The 20,984-nt window shown below is 45.6% G+C and overlaps 1 protein-coding gene across 4 annotated transcripts in view; it reads left to right on the top strand.

Annotated features, from left to right (window-relative positions):
- CREB3L2 (cAMP responsive element binding protein 3 like 2) overlaps positions 1-20,984 on the top strand; it is a 201,843-nt gene that overhangs the window by 167,778 nt on the left and 13,081 nt on the right. For all 4 annotated transcript variants that reach the window (XM_019653275.1, XM_019653272.1, XM_019653273.1 and 1 more), the window contains exons 3-8: positions 4,609-4,784; positions 6,059-6,146; positions 10,519-10,703; positions 12,747-12,893; positions 13,916-13,974; positions 15,224-15,292. In XM_019653275.1, the coding sequence (XP_019508820.1) occupies positions 4,609-4,784; positions 6,059-6,146; positions 10,519-10,703; positions 12,747-12,893; positions 13,916-13,974; positions 15,224-15,292 (724 nt within the window). The remainder of the gene's footprint in view (positions 1-4,608; positions 4,785-6,058; positions 6,147-10,518; positions 10,704-12,746; positions 12,894-13,915; positions 13,975-15,223; positions 15,293-20,984) is intronic.

Raw genomic sequence — 20,984 nt, 5'->3', positions numbered from 1 at the left:
CAGTAGTTCAGAATGAAAACTCTTTTCTCTAATTTCAACAGCCACTGGACTGTTGTTCTCACCAAGCTTCTTACTGGCTGCTTTTCTTCTCTCAAGTTATTTATTTTATGAGGTAACTGGTAGGTCTCATCAGCCAGCCCTCCAACATGTATTGACATGGTTCACTGTTGATGGGTTAGAGGAATTATTATGGAAACAAAGTATAGCTATTTTGTTGCAGTAGGTTCTCATGTAATGATTTAATTTCTTTTATAAGGTTTTATTTTATTATTGGTTTCAGGTGTACAAAACAGCATAATCATTAGACTTGTATATACATTCAGCTATATTGTATCAGCCATCTATGTTACTGCATAATAAAAAAAACAAAACTCATGAGCTTTAACAACAATCATTTATTATTATAGCTCCCGTGTCTGTGCCTTGACTGGAGGTTGGCTGATTTTGGTTGGGGGTGGGCAGCTGAGTGATTTTGTTGGATTTTAGCTAGATTCACTCACGTGTGTAATGTCGGCTGAGAGTTGGCTAATCTTAGCCAGGCTCATTTGGGGTTAACTGTGTTTTAGGTCTGACATCCTTCTCTTGGGATCAGTAGATTGTCCCAAGACATCCTTCTCATGTGATGGCAAATGTACAAGTGTGTAAGTCCAGCCATGCAAGCTCATTTCAAGAATCTGCTTGTGTTAGAAAGCTAACATCCCATTGGCCAAAGCGAGTCATGTGGCCAGTGCCAGGGCGGGGTTAACCCACATAGGAAGGCACTACCAATTACACAGCAAAGGATATGGAGACAGTAATGTAATTTATTACATATATTAAGGTTTATTATATATTAATTTATTATATATATTAAGGTACTCAATGACTCTTGTTGAGTCAAAGGATGCCGAGAGGACCCCATGAGCCCTGGGGCTTCTCTCTAATAATTACCATCATAAGGCATAAAGTCTTACAGGAAGAAGCAGGCCATGTCCATGTGTGGACACCGAGGGACAATATATTCCCAGTACAGGCAATTTAGAAATAGTATAAAATTTAAAGAAAAAAAAGTCATGCGCATTCTGAATTATTCTCCAGAGATATTTTTATTCCGTTGGTATATTTCCTTTCAGTCTTTTTTTCCTATCAGTTTCTTTATTACTAGCATGCAAATTAAGATCCAGATTTTTTTTTCTTAATATTCTATCATAGACCTTTTCTTGTTATTAAGAAGGCTTAATACATGTGCTGTTACTAGATACATAGACATTCCATTGTGTGGGTGGACCGTAATTCATTAATCTTGCCTTTGCTCTTTATCATTTTGGTTATTTTCAGTGTTTTGTGATTATAAATAAAGCCGAAGTGAGCATATTTGTGCACAAATCTTTACCCACAGTTGAGTTATTTTCTTAATGGTAAAAATTCTGGTTAGGAATTCAGAGATCGGGGCCCTGCCACTCATTTGCTGTGTGATCGAGTCCTGCATGCGTGTCAATTTCCTCATCTTTACAATGACATATGTGAGCTTAAGGGCCTTAAACTTGTCACTCAGAAAGTATCGTTCAAGCTAGATGACTAGACTGCTGTATTGGAGTAGAAGTACAAAGGCAATACCAGTTGCTCGTCCTGAGAAAAGTTCAGGGGAGAAGAAGCAGGCAGTGTTTTGGGCTTCTCACTTGGAAGAGTTCAGTTGTCTTTGAGATAGTTTTGTTTCATAGTTCAAGTATCATTGTTTGCCCTTCAGTCTCCATCTCTGCTACAGCAATGATTATGTGTGTGTGTGTGTGTGTGTGTACACACATACATATACATATACAACGTCTTAAAATAGGGTTATAGGACACTGAGCATGAAGAATATAAACTATTTTGGGCCGGCCGAGTGGCTCAGTTGGTTAAGAGTTGGCTTAAGAGCATGAGCTCTGAGCAACAGGGCCTCTGGTTCGATTCCCACATGAGCCAGTGACACTGCACCCGAGCTGAGCTGCCACTGAGCTGCCAACAGGTGGCAGGATGGCTCAGCTGGTGAGAGCACGTGCTCCTAACATCAAGAATGCCTGTTCGATGGTGGGCTACACCTGCCCACAACTAAGACTGAATTCGGCACCTTGAGTTGAGCTGCCATCCGGATGGCTCAGTGGATAGAGCGTGCGCTCTTAAGAACAAGGCTTCCGGTTCAACTCCTGCATGGGATGGTGGCTACGCCCACCCGCAACTAAGATTGAACCCAGCACCTTGAGCTTAGAGGCCACGAGCTGCCGACGGGAAGCCAGATATGATGACTGGCGCCCTCCACAACTAAGATTGAAGAACAACAATTTGGCTGGTCCCCCTCCCCAATTCCCCAACACCGTTCCCCTCCCCAAGTTCCCCAATTAAAAAAACAAACAAAGAATATAAACTATCTTGACTTATTTTATGAATGTGTGTGCTTTGAGAATCACTTAGCTAGATTGGAAGAACCAATTTCATTACCTGTCTTCATTTTGTCTTATAACTTTTTATTTGCTTTGTGTTTATTTTTGCCTTTTGTTTGCCTTGTGACTTAAGTTTCATCACAGTCATAACTTCACAGCCAGGGTATCTGGCCTTACCTCACAATTTCCTGATCATTGCGTGCAACCTTTTTCTCAGGCATGCCCCCCCCCCCCGGCCCTGACTGTTCATTGTAATATATACTGACGCTATATGTTATTGTGCTATCTCTCTTCCAGCCTCTGCCAGGGTTAAATATTGCTCAGTGTGGACAGGCTGTAAGTGTTGACTTGACAAAGCAGAGGCATCCACATGTCATTTTTGAGTGTAGAAAGTGTGATCTCTGCTCTCCCTTTCTCTGCCTCTCCAACCCGTCTCCAAATCTGTCCTCAGGGTGTCTTCATTGCAGGTGACAGTCTTCTAGCTCCTAAGCTGCTTTTGAGAGAGGCGTTAGAATCTTCTTTTGGCTTCTTCTCGAGCTGCCTCTCTCAGCTGAGCTGAGGCGCCCATCTGGCCAGCAGACGTCTGTGTCAAGTACAGTGTGGTATCCCTCCTCTGGCTGCCGTCAAAAGGCCCTTTGTTTCCTCCCCTCCCCCTTGGCCAGGATGTGGCGCACACCCCGAGAAAGGTGGAAAGTCCCCCATCACACCACTGCACTCCACCGCTCCACAGAACTAGCTCTGAAAGCAAATCATCTTCAACCAACAGAAGCCTCGTCCATCTTTATTTTACTTCAGGACATAAATTGGGGCTGGGATGATTCAGTCAATTATAGACTGGATTTAGAGGAAGATCATTTTCCTTTGGGAAGCGGAATCTAACTTTCCCCTGTGTTGGAGGGAAGCTGCTTATGAAATACTTATTTTAATAATTGCAAACTTTAGTTCTTACCTTCTGTGCTCGCCTTTCCCCACCCTTAGCAGTAATAAATGACTTCCATGTACCTTTTTATGACAAAACTTGAGTCCCGTTCTTGAGTGTAAAATCATTTCATAGTGTGAACGACTTTGGCCCCCTGTAGAGTAATGATTCACGGACCATGTGGTTTGTGTGTTTACATGTCTTCATAAAGCCAGGGAGCCTATCTTTGCTTGATTTTCACCTCATTTTAGTAAAACTGGGATTCGGTAAGGAATGCTGATTTTTGGGGATCTCTGGCTTGTTTCTTCAGTTCTGCACCTGTTTGCAATCTCCGGTCTTTTCCTTTGCTGCCCGCTCCCTTCTTTTCCAGGGCTGTGCTGTGCTACTAGCTCTGAAGTGACTTGGTAAGAAACACACTGCATACTGCGTAGGCTCCTACACAAATGTGCGTTAAGTGATAGAGATGCTTCTGTGTGTTCTGTCCTGTTGCTTTCCTGCTATCCCCCAGGCCTCGTGATAATCATGAAAGCCAGTGGCAAGCCAAGACCCAAACTCACCGAGATCCAGCCCTTTTTTTCTAGATGAGTGTGTAGTCTATTTCTGCAGGTGTTCACAAACTCTGACGTTTCCCAGAGGGCTAAGTAACGTTCTGAAAGTCTACGTCTGGTATAAGGCATAAGTGGGGTCTTAGGGAAACAGAAGAGAACAAAAGACAGGGAGTGAAAAGCAACAACAAAAAAAAGAAAACAACTGTCCATTGGGAGAAGGCTAGCGATACCTCCTAACCATTGTCTTCTGTCCTCTCTCCTGAGACCGTGGTTGCCAACCATATGCTTCTTTCTTTCTTATTTTTTAAACGTATTTATTTATTTACTATTGAATAGATAATGCATTAACTTTGTTTGAAAACCAAAAAGTATGAAACATGACACGCTGGAATCCTCCCTCCTATCCTATTCCCCATCCACCCAGTCTCCTTCCTGCCTGTGCAGGAAGCCAAGTTTCTGTCTTTGATCTGTATCCTTCCAGAGTTTCTTTAGGCAAACTCACACTCAAGTGTGAATACAAGTACAGATTCTTACTTTGCCATTCATTTCTTTATCCATTTATCGCCTCTTTCACATCCTCGTTTTATTTCCTTTTAGTCTAGTCTCAATAATTCTTTGTTGGAGGTGGTTGGTTTTTTTTGGTTTTTTTTTTTTTTTAAGGAGAACGATCAGTCGCCCTTTGTTTTGCTTATGCCTGATGCCCTGAACCAGTTCACATGTGTGTGCTTGTCTTCTCCCCACAGAGGAAGCAGAAAATGAGAAATGGTACCTGTCTACGGACTTTGCTTCAACGACCATCAAGACAGAGCCGATTACGGATGAGCCGCCCCCAGGTCTTGTTCCCTCTGTCACGCTGACCATCACAGCCATCTCCACCCCTTTTGAAAAGGAGGAACCTCCTCTGGAAATGAATACTGGGGTATATATACTCAATTTTCTCCTGTATAAACAGATTGGATCCAAAGATATAGATCCTCATTCTCTAATAAGGCATTGAATCTTTTTGGAACTAGTGTCTGTATATGTTTAAGGCTATATAACTCTGTGTGTGTGTGTGTGTGTGTGTGTGTGTGTGTGTGTGTGTACACGTGTACACGTATGTATCTATCAAGGATATGTTGATTTGGTGGTGTCGGCATTGACTATATCACTTCCTTTCAAGGCATTGTCCAGAAAAATTGGTAGAAAGTCTGATTTCATTTTTCTCTATAATTGCTATTACAAAAAAAAAAAAAAGATGGAGATCTATGGTGAAACATTGTTTCTCCAGAGGATTGATTTTAAGCCAGTGGAAAGGGAGTGGTTAAGATGGCCACATAATCCATGGTTTTCAGTGCCGTGGCTAGGGGGACTGCTACTTCCTGTGTGATATTTTACTTTCCTAGTGCTATGCTGAGTTTCCTGACCCAATTTCAGGGACTTCCCACCTATCAGCTCTTATTATGTTATCCACAGAAAGTGTAGAAATCGGGAATTTCTTCCTTGGTCGATTCTATGCCGATAGCGAGTAGAATTTTGCTCACTGCGCGTATTTCCAGTGTCTGCCGATGGACTAGAATCATCCCTGTGCATCTTGTCACAGATATTGGCAGCTAGTCCTAACTTCCCTTAAGTTGAAGCCTCAGATGATAAACACCGACACTGAGTCGGTGAACTCAGATGACTCCACCGACATACTTTAAGTCAGATCTCCTCTGAGCAAGGTATGGTCATCTACCTGTTCAGGGCAAGGCAGCACAGAAGCAGTAGAGCCACCCCCACTTTGCTGCTCCCTCATTCTTAGCTCTTTACATTCTGTCTATGGAGAGATGAGGGATTAGGCAGAGCATCTCTGCAATGGCCCTGCTACAAGGACAAGCTGGTGCAGGCCTGTGGCTCTGTAGAGGCATACCAGACTAGTCTGTGATGACAAATGCCTTTCTATTCTGTAAGACAGTAGAAAGGAGCACTCAGAAGTGAGCCTGGGGCTTTTAATTTTAGAACGTTGAGGATTCCATCCGCTCTAATGCCAGGTTTGGCAACGGGAGCGGGGTGAAGAGCTAAATCGCCTCCCTGTCCAAGAAGCCGCCTCAGCCGGCTCCAGAGAAACAGGGCTGCCCCGAGAGGAAGGCACAGGTGACAAATAGCTCCCCTGGATGTTACATCGGGGTTGTTACTGGCTTTTAAAAACTGTGTTTGAAATTCTTCCTTTAGGTTGATTCCTCGTGCCAGACAGTTATTCCTAAGATTAAGCTGGAGCCTCACGAAGTGGATCAGTTTCTAAACTTCTCTCCTAAAGAAGGTCTGTCCCCTCACCCTGCGTCCCTTCGGGTTACCATGTGTCCGTGCACCGTCTGAAAGGGGTTGTGGGAGAAGGCGCTGGGGTTAGTTGGTCCCACAGGTCGCTTGCTTCATGACACAGCTCTGTACCTACACATTTCGAAAGCCAAACTTGATTTTCCCATATATGTACAGGCTTAATTTCCAGTGAAATCTTTTACCTGCCTTTTACTCCTAGCCAGGGTGATTTTTCAAAACCTTTATAGACTGGTACAATGTAGGTGCTGACGAGCTAGAGAACTGCCGCCCTCATACCACCCTGGTGGGAACCTGTGAATATAGCCCACCTCCTTGCCCTGGGGTGGTGATCAGTAGAGGCAAATAAGCAGACATCCCCAGAGGCACCTGTTTAAACAGCTCTCGCTGAAACCCTTTGTAACGTGACTTCACCATTCATCTGTCTGATCTGTTCAGTGGGTTTCTTTATTTATTAAATTTATTGGGGTGACCTTCGTTAGCAAAATTACATAGGTTTCAAGTGTACATTTCTATAAATACGTCACCTATGTATTGCATGGTGCGTTCACCACCCAGAGTCAGGTTCAGTGCTTTTAGAGGTTGATTTTGGATGACAGCCGTTGCAAGGAGCCTCGTAACCATTTGTCATGTTTGTGCATCTTGTGGGCTTCTTGTCATCCATTTAAGAACTCAATTATGAGCGCAGTACCTTAAGTCTCATGGGGTCAGTGAGGGTCTCTCCACCTTGCTTATTTAGGTCCTCCTGCACAGGTCTGCTCATCTGAATTCTGTGCCTTTAGTCATTCTGCAAGGCTATACAAGGATAGTTCATTAGTGGGGCCAGCCAATCAGAAATTTATACAAGGATAGTTCATTAGTGAGGTCAGCCAATAAGACATTTATACAAGGATAGTTCATTAGTGAGGTCAGTCAATCAGAAATTTGTATATGCATTAGCCACAGTAAAGGTATGTGTGCTGTGGTACATACTTAATGTATATATGAGCCATTCTCATGGAAACATGAATTACCTTCATTCCACTGGAAACTAACTCAGGACTTGATCGTAATCATTTAATCAGGGTTGGCATTTGCCTTTATTATCAGTAAAAAAAAAGGATGAAATTTAAAACAATACTATTGACTAGAATCCATATTGAGACAATATTTCTTTGCAGCGAGTGATAGACACTCGTGCCTGTGAGCTTTATGTACTGCTGTCAAGTAACTGCTTTCGTTTTTACGACACCTGTCATAACTATCAACTCCATGTCGCTTTTTAAATTTTTGTTGCAATGTGCTTCAGAAAGTGTTGTAACTGTACCTGTGAATCCGACAGTGGCTTCAGGCTCCGGGGTCACGGGAGGAGAAGTGTCCCCAGAGTAAACAGCAGTCCTTCCTCGTTATCCTAGACAAACGGAGATCAGGAAACTCAATATCCTTGAATGCCTCAGAGCTTCCAGGCAGAGTCGCTTGTTGTCCCAGCCCTTTTAAGTAACCTAAGATGGGCATTTCACATGATATTTAGAAATCTGATACTGAAGCACCTGTGGCCGGGTCAGTAACTCTTAATAGGTAGGAAGAAAAGAGGAGGTTCACGTTTGTTTCACTTTTCCTTTTCCTTTTTTTTTTTTTGTTTTTTTGTGGGGCATCCTCTGTTTGGAAAGGAGAAAAGTATTAGAATAATTTGGGCTGTGCCAAGTGAAAGGGTCAGGTAAGCTCGAAGTACTCTTGGCTCCTGCTCCAGGTAACAGCACAGCCTGGTAGGAGCCTCTAATGGGTTAGTCTGCTCCTAGTTTTTTTTTTTTTTACCATTGGTGAAGGATAAACTGAGGCATATTATACATTTTGAGTTTATTTGAGTAAACATTGATTGGAACCGGGCAGCACCAAACTGGAAGTTGGTTGGGAGCTCTCCACCAATGGGAGTCCGGGGAGAGACTTATAGACAAGAGACGAAAGCAAAGTGAGGAAATCATTGTTGGCTTTAGCTTAAAGCCTGCTTGGCTGTTTGTTAAGCATTGGCTGCCCTTAGCGTTTTGGTTTCATAACCTCGAGGCATTAACAGGCTTAGGTTTTGGTTTGCTTACATGGGCTGCCACAGCATTAGCGCCACCTCAGTCTAATGGCCTCCATGTTTAATTTATTATTTAGCCCCGTGAAATGTCATAGGTATTCATGGCATTGGGGAAAGCTTTGTTAACCCCCTCAGGACTCCTTCTCTGTAGGTGAGCACACATTGAAGGTGCGTACCTACCCTCCTTAGATGCCTGGAGCGGTTGGCAGGGGGTGTTGGCAATAGAAGTACCTAAGATTGTTCTAGAATATTCTTTAGCTCTGAGCGTGCCTGTAGACACTAAAAAACCCGGGAAGCTCTTTTTGGCAAGACTGGTAGATACAAGGGGAAGCATCTAGCGAAAAGCAGCATGTTACAAAAAGCGAAAGAGGAGGGTTAGAGTGTGAGAAAGAGAGTTAAGAGAGAGAGAAAGAAGAAGAAGTGTGTGCTGTGAGTGGGGGATGGTGCTGTGTCAGAAAGGGGACAGCCCAGTGGGACATCACCTGTTACCTCAGAGAGTCAGGTATTTCAGGAGGAAGGATTGCTGCCTGGTGGCTGCTTGTCACCTGCCAAGGCAGCCCTGGGTGGGGCCATTTTTCTTAAGGGAGTAGTTTTGCTTCAGAAAGGCCCTTCCCATCCATAGAATGTTGGGCAGTCTCTACCTGAAGAAGAGGAGAAGGCCGTGGCCTTTCCATGGCCCTGTCAACGGAAGAAACATTCAAACCTGTAGAGAATTTTTATGACTTTGAGTCAAACTGAAGACAATTGCCAGGCAGCAAAATCTCAACAGATCGAGATTATGTTCCAGAGAAGGGCAGTTTTGCTGCTTATTTTATACATGAGAATCAAAGGAGGAGAGAAAACGAGGGTTACATGAAATCCGCGGGTGGTAGATGAAGGCTGTGTGAGGAAGCAGAGCAGGGAAATCTCGAGGGTTGGATGAAAGGCCCAAAGGAGAAGCATGCTTCCTTTATATTGGTGGGCACAGGATAGCTAATAGTTACCATTTACAGCACGTAGAGATGGTACGGGGACAACAAGATAACAATGAGGGGTTCTGTGGTCTCGTGCTCTGGTGCTGGAGGTTGTGCCTTTGAGGAAAAGGAAATGACTCTGACATGTCCAAGGCACGTGGTCCTGGATGCATGAGAACAGTGGACGGGCTCACTGAGGGTAGAGACTGACCTTGGCCGAGGAAGCCGGGGGCCTGGGATGGGACCACCCGCTCCGACCTGCCCGGTTAGGGATTTGTGGTCAGACCACCCTGTGAGGTTCCTTTCGGTCACGGGGCTTGTCCGGCCTGCCGTGTGGCCCCCTGAGCTTGTCAGGTGTATTGCATAGCCCCTTTTCCATTCACAGCCCCTACCAGTTCCCTGGCTGAACAAGCCCAGGTGTGTGTGAGGCACCCAGGAGCTGTGCCCAGTTCAGAGCCGCTGTGCTAAGGGCTGTGCTGTCCTGGGCACCCCAGGAGGGGTGTGTGGTGAAAGGCCTACCAAGGCTAGGTCCTTTGGCTTAGTAACAGCGGCTGCTTCTTCAGGCATTTCAGCACAGCGGGAAGACCCGCCATTTAGAAAAAGGAGTGAGACCCCCGAGCTCTCTTGTCAGGTTGAACGCAGAGTGGGTTTTCCCTTCAGGAGCCCATCCCTGCTGCCCTGGAGATGCCTGATTGATAATCACGGGCCCTGCAGAGAGTATGTGTGCCTCCCTGAGGACAGGTGAGGGATGCTGGGGGACTTGCAGGAGAGCCCCCCCTCCCTATTTATTTTCCAGCGCTTACTTACTGCTCTATCTCCAGATGGGTTTAATACTTTCTGAATGAAGAATGCCTGGCATCTCGCCTATGGGCCCTGCCATGCACATTCCTCCAGAAACAAATGAGCTTTTCTCAAACTCTCATGGGCTCCCCAGCTTTGCTCTTTTTTTTTAAAGATCATAAAACATTCACATAGTTTACAAGTCCAACTATAACAATGACACGCCATGAATAGTGACAAGTGATGCCAACACTTTCCGTGTCTACTCTAATTTCCCCCTGCCATTAGTTCATAATTTTTTTAGTTTCTTATGTATTTTCCAGTGTTTCTTTGTGCAGATACACACAAATACAACTCTGTATTCTCTTTCTCTCCTTTTTCATAGGAAAGGAAGGCTCCCTGATATGCTGTTCTGTGCTTTGATCTTCCCTCCCCCGTTCTTAACGGTGCATCTTGGAGATCTTTCCATATCAGTTCACGGAGCTATCTCCTTCATTTGTTCAGCCGTCCCCCAAGTCCCTCCTTCGTAGCTGTCTGATGGATGAAATCTGCTTTCTCTTCCTCAGCCTCCGTGGACCACCTGCACCTACCGCCCACCCCTCCCAGCAGCCACAGCAGTGACTCGGAGGGGAGCCTGAGCCCCAACCCGCGCCTGCACCCCTTCGGCCTGCCTCAGACCCACAACCCAGCCAGAGCCGTGGTGCGGGCCCCCTCCGCCCTTTCCAGCTCCCCGCTTCTCACCGCGCCACATGTAAGTCTTCACCAGAGTCTCTGGGCGTGAGCCCTTTCTATTCTGTCACTTGGAGCTTCACCCGGAGTGGGTGGCATTCCAGGCCACTTGGTTTTTATTTTTGTAAGGAAGTCTTAGGTGTAAAACAGGGTGATAATGCTCTTAACATTTTAAAGCACGTCCTGTGATCTCACCAGGTGAACACAATTCTCTTCCTTTCCCAGTGCACACTTCCAGTTTCATTCACGAGTTCATTTACATTGCTGTAAGCACGAGGAATTTCTCCTCAAAATTATAGCACAAATATTTACCACTAATTTAGGGGATTTTTATAACCTACAGCAGGAAATCACTTAATGTTTGTTTGCTTATTTATTTGTTTAAAAACTTAATTTTTAAATAAGCAATCTTTGATGAATTTAAAAATCTTTGCAATTAAATGCTTTGATGTCTAACACTTAAAAATATAGTTTAGCCTTTTTTTGTCATTGGTATAACTTTTAACCCAGTGACAGGTTAGAAGTCATGAGCCATCCATCATTCATCCCTCCCGTACATAAGGGCACCATTTTCCAACTAAAAAATAGGGATGAATAATTCACTTCTTTTTTTTTGACCCCACAAGACAGGTGGAGATAATTCACTTCTTATTGTTCTGAGGAATTCATTGATTTCTATGAAATGTTAAAAATTATAAGCAACTAACTGAGTTTATAATATCACGTAGAGAAAATGTGAATGAAATGAGATATTTCAAAACTCTGTAAGAACCCATCTATGAACATAATTTTGAACACTTGAATTCAGTCAGTCCCAGAAAGTTCTAGATCTGTGGCCACATTCTTTTATAGCCCCATTACTAAGGACAAAGGAATTAACTCTTCCCACTAGATCTTTACCTTCTCAACTCTAACTTGACCCCTTCGATTACTAGAATAGCTGTCATCCTATATATCTGGTGTTCTCCCACTATTGATCCATTCTACACACTCATGGAAGAAGTCTGCCCAAGGTCACCCCCTTCTCAAGAACTGTGTTGTGTTTATTACCTGTTGGTGTCAAGCCCTGTACTCTGTATTAGGGTGCCTCCATCCTCTGCAGTTTTAAAAACTCCTTACCCACTCGAGGATGTCTTCACTTTTCAACATACTGCCTTTTGCTTAAAACTTCCTCTTCTCTCATGCAAACCACCTCCTTTCTTTCAGGAGGCCCAATTCAAGTCTTATCTCCTATCCTAAACCTTCCCTTACCATACCAACTCACACAAGTGTTCTTTTTCTTCAAATTTTTGATGCACCTTGAGTCAATAACACAGGTAAGCATTTAATTGCTTTCTTCCTTTCATGTGCAACAATTCAGTCTCAGCCTTGATCATAAGCCACATGAGAGATGGAGTTTGAACCCCTCCATGGCATCTAGTATGGAGCAAATATGCAATCGGTCCTCGGTTTGTTTGACTGATTATAAATTCGTTATTATGGGTTACATGAGATGAGCAACAGCTCTCATCTTCATTGATGGTCAATCTGGGACTGTATGGATGCCAGACACTGCCACGAAAAGTGTCTGCAGCTATAGCCCTGGGAGCCCTGTCCCGTTAGCAGTAGGTGGAGGACGAGAAGTGACACCTAGTGCCTAAAGAGCGTCTTGCAAAACTGCGTTTTCAGGAGAACAACAAAGCTCTTTTTTCCATAAGCAGAGCACCACGTGAATCCTTCCTCTCCACAAGGCCAGGAAATCTCTAGGGATGTGCGAGATGAATTCTGTATTTTTACCTTTGATGCTTTAGCTAGTGGGGTACTTTCTGGGAAATAATGGGTGGAGGTTTCTTTACCTTCCCCTTGAATTCCAATCCTTGGGTTGTAACGCTCACATAAGAGTGTCTTCTCCATCTTTACTTCTACTTCTGCATACCCGTTTCTCAACTAAAGCAGATGGGGTATCCTTTCCTCTCAGCCGTTTGCAAGATATTATAACAGGCATCTTCTCACCCCCTCAGGAGGTGTGGCTTCCTTGTGCCCAGCTGTTCTTCTCTGACCCTTTTCTGCTCCTTGGTCTGCACAGAAACTGCAGGGATCAGGCCCACTGGTCCTGACGGAAGAGGAGAAGAGGACCCTGATTGCCGAGGGCTATCCCATCCCCACCAAACTGCCCTTGACAAAATCGGAGGAGAAGGCCCTGAAGAAAATCCGGAGAAAAATTAAGAATAAGGTGAACCCTTCAAATCTAGATACTTCTGTGAGCAAAGAGGGTGAGCAGAATCGACGCTGTGTGCCCTCCCTCTCTTGCCATTGGCCAGCACTGCCCGTCCCATGATGGGGACCGAGGCGCAGCCCTTAGTCGGGAGCAGAGCACTGTCACCACTTGCCCTGCCTTCCTCCAGCCTCTCCTCCCGTCCTCGGGGTCAGTGGCCTCCCAATTTGGGTGTGTACATTCCTTGGTGCCCAAGATGATTCATTCATGGGTGGGACGAAAATATTAGAAATCCCATGCAAATTATTATTTTTTAAAAAAATCTCAGCCTTTTAAATTCCTGTTTTGTGATGCACTCCGTATTTCCCTCTAGTAAGCCCAGTGTATAATTTATAAGTAAATAAATTATAAACACATCATGGGTGCTTACTTAATTTTTTTTTCTTCATAGGGACTTTTCATTAAAAAAAAAAATAAAAAATTCTGCAGACCATTGTTCTATGTACCAGGTTTAGCTGTCTCCTGGTTGTAGGCCCCCAGAGCGGGTGCAGATTAGGGATGGTGAGGCCCAGGGGCGTGGCTAAGGGGCGTGGCTAAGGCGCTGGCAGAGCTGGAGGCAGGAGGCAAAGAAAGGAAGGAAAGAGTTTAGCTATAATTCTTCATCCACGTGCAGAACCAGCAGCGAATTTATATATGACCACGCCCAACTGACTTAGTTTATAGAGTAGAGTTGAGCCTCCTGAGGTCCACGGAGTTGAATCATTTCTCTAAGACCATACTGATGGTTTGTGACCCACTTGTTATGTTTTCACTCCCGGCCCACTGCCCTTCCCACTGGGAAGTAGGTGAGCGCATAGGCCGGGGAGGACAGCAGAGGTGACAAGTAGACGGGCCAGCAGGGTAAACAAATGGGGAGTGACCAAAAAGTGAGCAGGGCTTTCATGATTCCCATGCTCATGGCCTCCTCTCTTCCGTGTACACATAACTGGTTGACTGATATTAACTGGAACGTAATCCTTTTTTCTCTCCTTGTATCTCAGATTTCTGCCCAGGAGAGTAGGAGAAAGAAGAAAGAATACATGGACAGCTTGGAGAAAAAGTAAGCCTCCTGCCCAACTGGTTGTGGTTATTGGGCAATATACAAAGAGAAATGGGAGTGTGCAAAGCCTCGTGAGAAGCAGTTCATTCCCTGGTTCTGGCTACCAGCAAAGCCCGTTGGTTTATCAGCCGCGTTTCGCCTGCCACCTAGTGGTTTTCAGAGGGAAAGCTTAGAAGTATGGCAAGAAGTAAAAAGTTGACTCAATCTTAGGCACTTGTGCCACACTGTTTCCAACCAAAGATCCTTGAGTCTTTGAAGGCTTCCTTTCAAACAAGTACAAAAATTAACATTCACGCCCATCCCTGGAACTCCTCAGGGTAGGGGCCCCGTTTCATCCGAAAGGAGCAGTGCTGATTAACCAGCTCTCATCAGCCACACCCGCTCACACCCTAGAGAAAGCAAACAGGGAATGAAATAAATCATATCAGCATTCGTCATTTTCTGTGCACTATAATTCATGCCACAGACAAGTGACTGTTCACAGAAAAACAATCGAAGGCACTTTTTGCTCTTCTGAAAAGCCTGGAATATAAGGAGGGCTGTTCTGACAAACTAATATCATTTTTAGATGGGAATGAGGCCCCAGGTCCAAAAATGAATTTTCCTGTGTATCGGGGAAAAGAGTGTCTGGTTCTCGAAGTTCCTAATGAAAGTTAGTGTTTCCACCTCCTGATTTAGGGATTGGGAAATTAGCGCTGAATAGTTCCATTCTGTGCCATCATTTTCTCTAGGCATCCAGGGTCAAGATGTTTCTGTGAAAATCCCTGTATCGCCTCTTTGGGGCGTGCGTGCTCCAGCGCCCGGATTCCTTGTCTTGAGGTCCTGGCTTCTTGTTCTCCCCTATCGCCCCACCCCAAGCCCCGTGGCTTCCTTAGTCCTTCTGGCCAAGTGTGCAGCTGGCAGCGCCCAGCCCGCTGTAGTATAGAGAGAAATGTGGTGGGCATTGCGAGTGGTAGGGAAGAGGTGAGAGAAAACAAGGTTAGCATAACCTCCAAATTTATATTTGGCACCATGCCTAGTCATTTCCCGTTACTGGGGCACTTGTTACTCAGGTCTTTCTTTTTGCTTTTCTTCTGTTTCCTCACTCTTCTTTCTGACTCAGGTCGGGCCAAGCTTTCTCCCTCACCTCCCTGGAGTAGCTGATTCCCCATCGGCTTTCTGTGATCCCCACCTACCTGTACCCGAGCTCCTGGCTTAGCGTTTGCTCTACTGAGAAAAACAAATTGTCTTCTTTCTCTCCACTCTGTAGGGTGGAGTCTTGCTCAACTGAGAACTTAGAGCTTCGGAAGAAGGTCGAGGTCCTGGAGAACACCAATAGGTAAGTGTCACGGGAGTGAGGGGCCGATCAAATCGCCTGATGGGAGGTGGGGAGAGAGGGGTAGATTCAGGACCAGAGCTGGAAGGAAAGTGTAGGAGATCACATTGAAAGTGTAGTTATGCAGGCTGCTCAGGATGGCTGTACTCCACCCACCTGTTCCTTTCACACACACACACACACACACACACGGTACACACACGTGCACACATACACATGCACACACATGTGCACACACCCATGCGTATGCATGTTCTTTACTTTTCTAGAACACATGGGATTGATGAAGAGGCTGATCCTGACAAGGGCTATGATAAGTGGGTTAAGGAAGAGGCTCAGAGAAGAATAAAATCAGTGATCTTGATTCTCCTGAAAAAAGACATCACACTTTAGAGGTAGAAAGGGAGGCACTGGCCACTTCACTGCATTGTCACCCGATTGTAGTAAGAAATGGTGTTTATTAGTGGGGGGAAAAAAAGAGAAAATCAAGGGTTTTCTTTGTTTTTTTTTTTAAGCTGAGCCATCCTGCCACCTGTTGGCAGCTCAGCAGCTGCTCAGCTTGGGCCGGGCATCGAACTGCTTGTTGCTCAGAGCTCACACTCTTGAGCGAGCTCTTAACCAACTGAGCCACTCGGCCGGCTCAAGGGGTTTTTTTAATTACTGATTTTAAAAATGAATTAATTAACTGGTGAATTAATTACATTTCAAACCCGTTTTGAAATATAACTAAAGGACAGAGTGAGTAAATGTGTTCCTCTAGTACTTCCTGTGACAGGCACTGGTTTTAGCACTTTACAGATATTAACTCACTTAACCTCCCAACAGCCCCATGAGGTGGTCCTGTCACCAGCCCCATGATTTCGCGAAGGAAACTGAGACTCAGAAAGGTTAGGTGATTTGCCCAGGGTCACACAGCAGAGCGGCAGTGAGTGCAGGCACTCTGACACTGGAGCCTGCATATGGGAGAACCATATTGAGCCTTAACCTTGGGTCGTATGCAAGGGAAAGGGGTTAAGGTCTAGGCTTAAGAGGCGGGCATTTGGGGAGCTTCAGCCAGAATGTGTGTGTTTGGGTGTGTACATGGTGCCTACCTGTGCTTTGAAAGTAAAATATTCGTTAGGGGATCCTGTTGCCCTTAGCTGTTCTAGATCTGGCAGTTCAAGCCGAGGAAAATGAACTTTTAGGCAAGGAAAATGTTGACTAATCATTTTAAGGCTTAGCGTTGATGCCTACCAACAATTCTGCAAATGCTAGAGGATCAGGTGAAATCGGTTTGCATGTCACTTGATAATAACATTAATTTTGGCTCCATTTCCTAAATCTTCATGGCGTATAGCTCAAACAGCAGGCTGCTCTAGTCGTACGTGAACACTACCCTCAGTGGGAATATGAGACATTGTGACCCCACTGAATTTTCCTCTGCATTTCTGGGAACGTGCGCTCGTGTAGCCGGCCAAGCACAGTTGCCTCAAGTGCTCTGTGGACAGACTGCAGAAGTAAGCAAACACCACCAGCTCCATGTGGCATCACCTTGATCCCCTGAGAAAAAGGAGAGGTTTTCAATACCACTCGAGGGTTCTGGTTTCACACGCTCTCCTTTGGCCACTAATCTCCTGAGGCTTCATCCCTTCTTATCTCCACCTTCGCTCCTGCCAAAGTGGTTCTCTGGCCCCTGACCCCATGCCGGAGTCTATATCCATCTAGTTAGCATCCTAAGCAGATAGGAGTTCCCACACCCGTCCTGGCACTTTCTACCATGGAAGCCTGGTGTTCATGAGTGGGGTCAAGTCCAGTCCATGGATTGGTGAACGGGGAAGAGGAATCTATCCAAGATAACGGTGAAGTTTGATCCAGGTTGGGTCTTGTCTTGGGGCCCTAGATGTCATGTCTTCCTGCAGCCACACGGGGGCAGCAGAGGCGCAGCACAGGCTGTGTGAGGAGCAGTGGGTGCTGGCGATGAAGGGTCTCTCCTCTTTCCAGGCCCAACGATCTATAGTTTTTAAACTTGAAACCAACAAAGAACAAAACAAAACAAAACAATAACACATAGCATTGTAGAAAAAAATTAGAAAATTCAGTTAAATTTTTTTTAAAGTTGCAAGCTTTTTACCCAGAGATATGTTTACATTTTGGAATATTTTATATGTATGTATGTTGTGCATACCCTTTAGCTAAGAAAATTTTCCATTTAGCAAAATACACTGGCCATATTTTCATATCAAAAACTATATTTCTACAGAATCCTTATTTCTCTCAAGAGTTTGGTAAAGAGCGATCATCTAAGGATCTTGGACAGAAGGCACACCTGGTACCATGTGACAACAATCAATGTTCCTCCAAATGTTTTTCTCTTTTTAAATGATGGCCATAGCTATTTTGATAGGATATTAATTATACAATACGAAAGGGCCGGCCGAGTGGCTCAGTTGGTTAAGAGCTCGCGCAAGAGTGCAAGCTCTGAGCAACAGCGGTTCGATGTCCGGCATGAGCTGAGCTGCCACTAAGCTGCCAATAGGTAGCAGGATAGCTCAGCTAAAAAAAAAAAAAAAATTCTACAATATGAGGTGTGGGAGCACATGGCACATTTGAGCGTGGGGTCAGCCTATCTCATGCTCTTCTCTGGGCAGGGAGGATGCCCCTTCTGCCTTCTTTACTGACTGTGTGTAACCTTATCCCAGCCTCGCAACCTACTGGGATCTCCACTGACAGAAAAATGTACTTCATGATACTGGTCTTTGCTCTGTCCCCTGACTGTCAGGGGCCTCAGCTGTGGCCCCTCCCAGGGACCCTGTGTGTCCGCCCACTTCTCCCGGTAGACACACCTTTTATGGTGGTAATGGCCGATAGTTGGTTCATCTGTGACCTTCCCACAGATAATCTTTTCATGGAGCTCCTGGGGTTATCAATTCTAAGTCTAGCAGCTTTTAATGTGTTCCGGCTCAAGAGGGCAAGAAATCCAAGCAGAGCTGCGCTTGATGCCACAGGGAAAGTGGGCCTGCGTCCCTCCCGCCTCCTCCCCTTTTTCTCCTTCTGCTCCAGCACCAGCCAGAGTGACTGTGGCGTAAACCTTGGCAGCCTCCTGCCCGAAGCCAGTCATGACAAGTTGGTGTTTGGGGCGTGTGGTAAGGGGAGAGTTCTGGACCCTTTCCTGCCGTCACATCGTGTGAGGGACCCAGTGTTTCAACTAAGTACAGGGCTGGGCCTAACAAACACACACCTGTGTTTGCGTTCCTGTCCATGTTTCTTGCGTCCTTGTCCTTTGGAGGTAGCGGGACAGAGGTCAAAGTGACAGCTACAAGTCAACAGGATCCTGAGTCACCAAACGTGGGTGGGACACCTCTGGCGCCATTGTTTCACAGGGCATGATATGTTGGGAAAGGCGAGTGGGTATTTCATCGTTGCTGAAATTAAAGAAAAACGACCCCTCTTCACATTGTGCTGTTTCTGTGCTGGGCCCCACCAAGGACTTTTCCATCCCGAGGAAGACGAGGGCTCCGATCAGAGTCAATCCTGCATCTTTCCGTTTGGACTGTTTTCGGCAGCTGCCACCTTGCACAGTATAGGTTTCTAGGTGAAAAGACCCTTTGATTTGAGCTCCGAAAACTGGAAGGGGATGGGGACAGGTGAGGAGAGGAAGCAGTCTCCTCCACCCTCCTGCAGCCTTACCAGAGCCCCTGGGGCCGAGCGGTGTGACGGCACCTTCACACTTCCTTTGCTCAAGTGATCCACTAATTGCACCGTGTGTGAGATGAGAAAGAGAGAGAGAGAGAGAGAGAGAGAGAGAGAGAGAGAGAGAGGGTTTCCCAGGGGACCCTCCTTCCTGTGCTCAATCAGGAAATACATTTTCACTTACACAGTGTAGGCAAGGCCCGCGTGGCTGCCGGAGGAGCCTCCTGGCTTGTGTTTATCACTCACCTGTCTCAGCCACAGGCTCTCTGGCCCTGCGGGCTCTCCTTCCTGAGAAACCCCGTCTGTCCCCCTTTATACCCTTTTCTTCTGCACAGGGAAGTGACACGCACACGCTGCTCCGCCCAGCAGTTTTAGGTATTTGCTGCTCCGCGTGCTCCGTTCATTTTTTTTTTTTTTTAAATTTTGCAGGAAGGCCCCCTGGAGCCCTGGTTTGTAGATTCGCAGGAGCCTGGACTTGAAGTGCGCTTTAGAGATAATCTTTTTTTTTGAATTTTTTATTGGGCAATAGTGTGTTTTTCCCAGGACCCATCAGCTCCAAGTCAAGTTGTTGTCCTTCAGCCTTAGTGGTGGAGGGCTCAGCTCCAAGTCCAGTCGCCATTTTCAATCTAGCCACAGGTGGGGGCAGGGCACAGCCCACCATCCCATGCGGGAGTCGAACCGGCAACCCTGTTGCTCAGAGGTTGTACTCTAACCAACTGAGCCACCCGGCCACCCCTAGAAATAATCTTATTTAACTTCTAGTCACTGGGAAACTGAGGCCTAGTGAGGTTAAGGTCATCCAAACATTTAGAGGCAGGATGGGGGCTAGGACTCTGCTACTTACTTTTTAACGCGGTCCTAACCTTGGGTTCCCTATGCTGAGCCCATTTGAGGGCCACTGCCTTTCCCCAGCACAGGGCAAGCTTTAGACTTGAACAAGAGGGCCTTGCTTTCGACCTCATGTTTTAGGGCATCCCACTCTGACTGTCCTCTAGCCAAGCCCCTCTCCGTGGGCTGGGCAGCGGGACCAAGGGGATGGTCCAGCCAGAGTTCTCACCCTGCCTCTTCAGACGTATCCTCGTAGCCCAGACACTGGCATTCTCTGCCCAGAGGGTCTTGGTCCATGAACAGCCCTCATCACCTAAATAAAATATCATAAACAGGGGAGTGCTTATTCGAAGGTGAGGAGTTGAGTGGAACACCATCGTCTTTTGTGTATGTCACACTTCAGTGTTTAAAAGTCTTTGAGATGGTTCATGAGTCTCCTGAGATATTGTCATGCCATGTATGGCACTCCTAATTATTAACCGGGCTGGGGTGGGGGTGGGGCGGGGGAAGGGATACAGATGGGATTTGGCTTCAGAAGGACTTGGATGCTTAGCTTTTCCCCCATGAAGCAACCTGATAGCCACTTAATTTGTTGTTGTTGTTGTTGTGTGTCTCCACCAGATAAGTGACACTTAGACTTTTTCTTTAATTACATTATTTTTTATTATGAAATACACATTTTTTTAGAATTAGTTTCAGCTGTACAACACAGTGCAATAGGTATACTTTTTACCCCTCGAAGTGACAACCCCCCTCCCCCAAACCGCCACCCCACTTTGCCCCCAGTATCATACATATCTATTACAAATCCCTTGACTCCACTCCCACACTATACTCCATGTCCCATGACTATATATATATATATATATATTCACTTAGAGTTGACATAGACTTTTTTATTGTAATCATTTTATGTTTTCTGTAGTGACCCAGACGTATCATATGTACACACACGGCACACACATAACTCATAGGGATCTCTCACAAATGAATACTTTTTTACTATGTGTTACGCCCTCAGACATCATGTGTTCTACTTGATTCTGATTCATTAAAAAATGTACCAGTCACAACCCAGTAGTTTTCACAACCCCTCTGGGTAACAGAGTAGTTTATACACACACACACACACACACACACACACACACACACACACACACCCATAGCCCAGTGAGTTTTATTTCTAAGATGTGTTACA

Source organism: Hipposideros armiger, unplaced genomic scaffold (assembly GCF_001890085.2).
Source record: "Hipposideros armiger isolate ML-2016 unplaced genomic scaffold, ASM189008v1 scaffold_201, whole genome shotgun sequence".
NCBI classification, from domain to species: domain Eukaryota; kingdom Metazoa; phylum Chordata; class Mammalia; order Chiroptera; family Hipposideridae; genus Hipposideros; species Hipposideros armiger.
The sequence above is the reverse complement of the archived record's forward strand: the minus strand, read 5'-3'. Positions and strand labels throughout refer to the sequence as shown.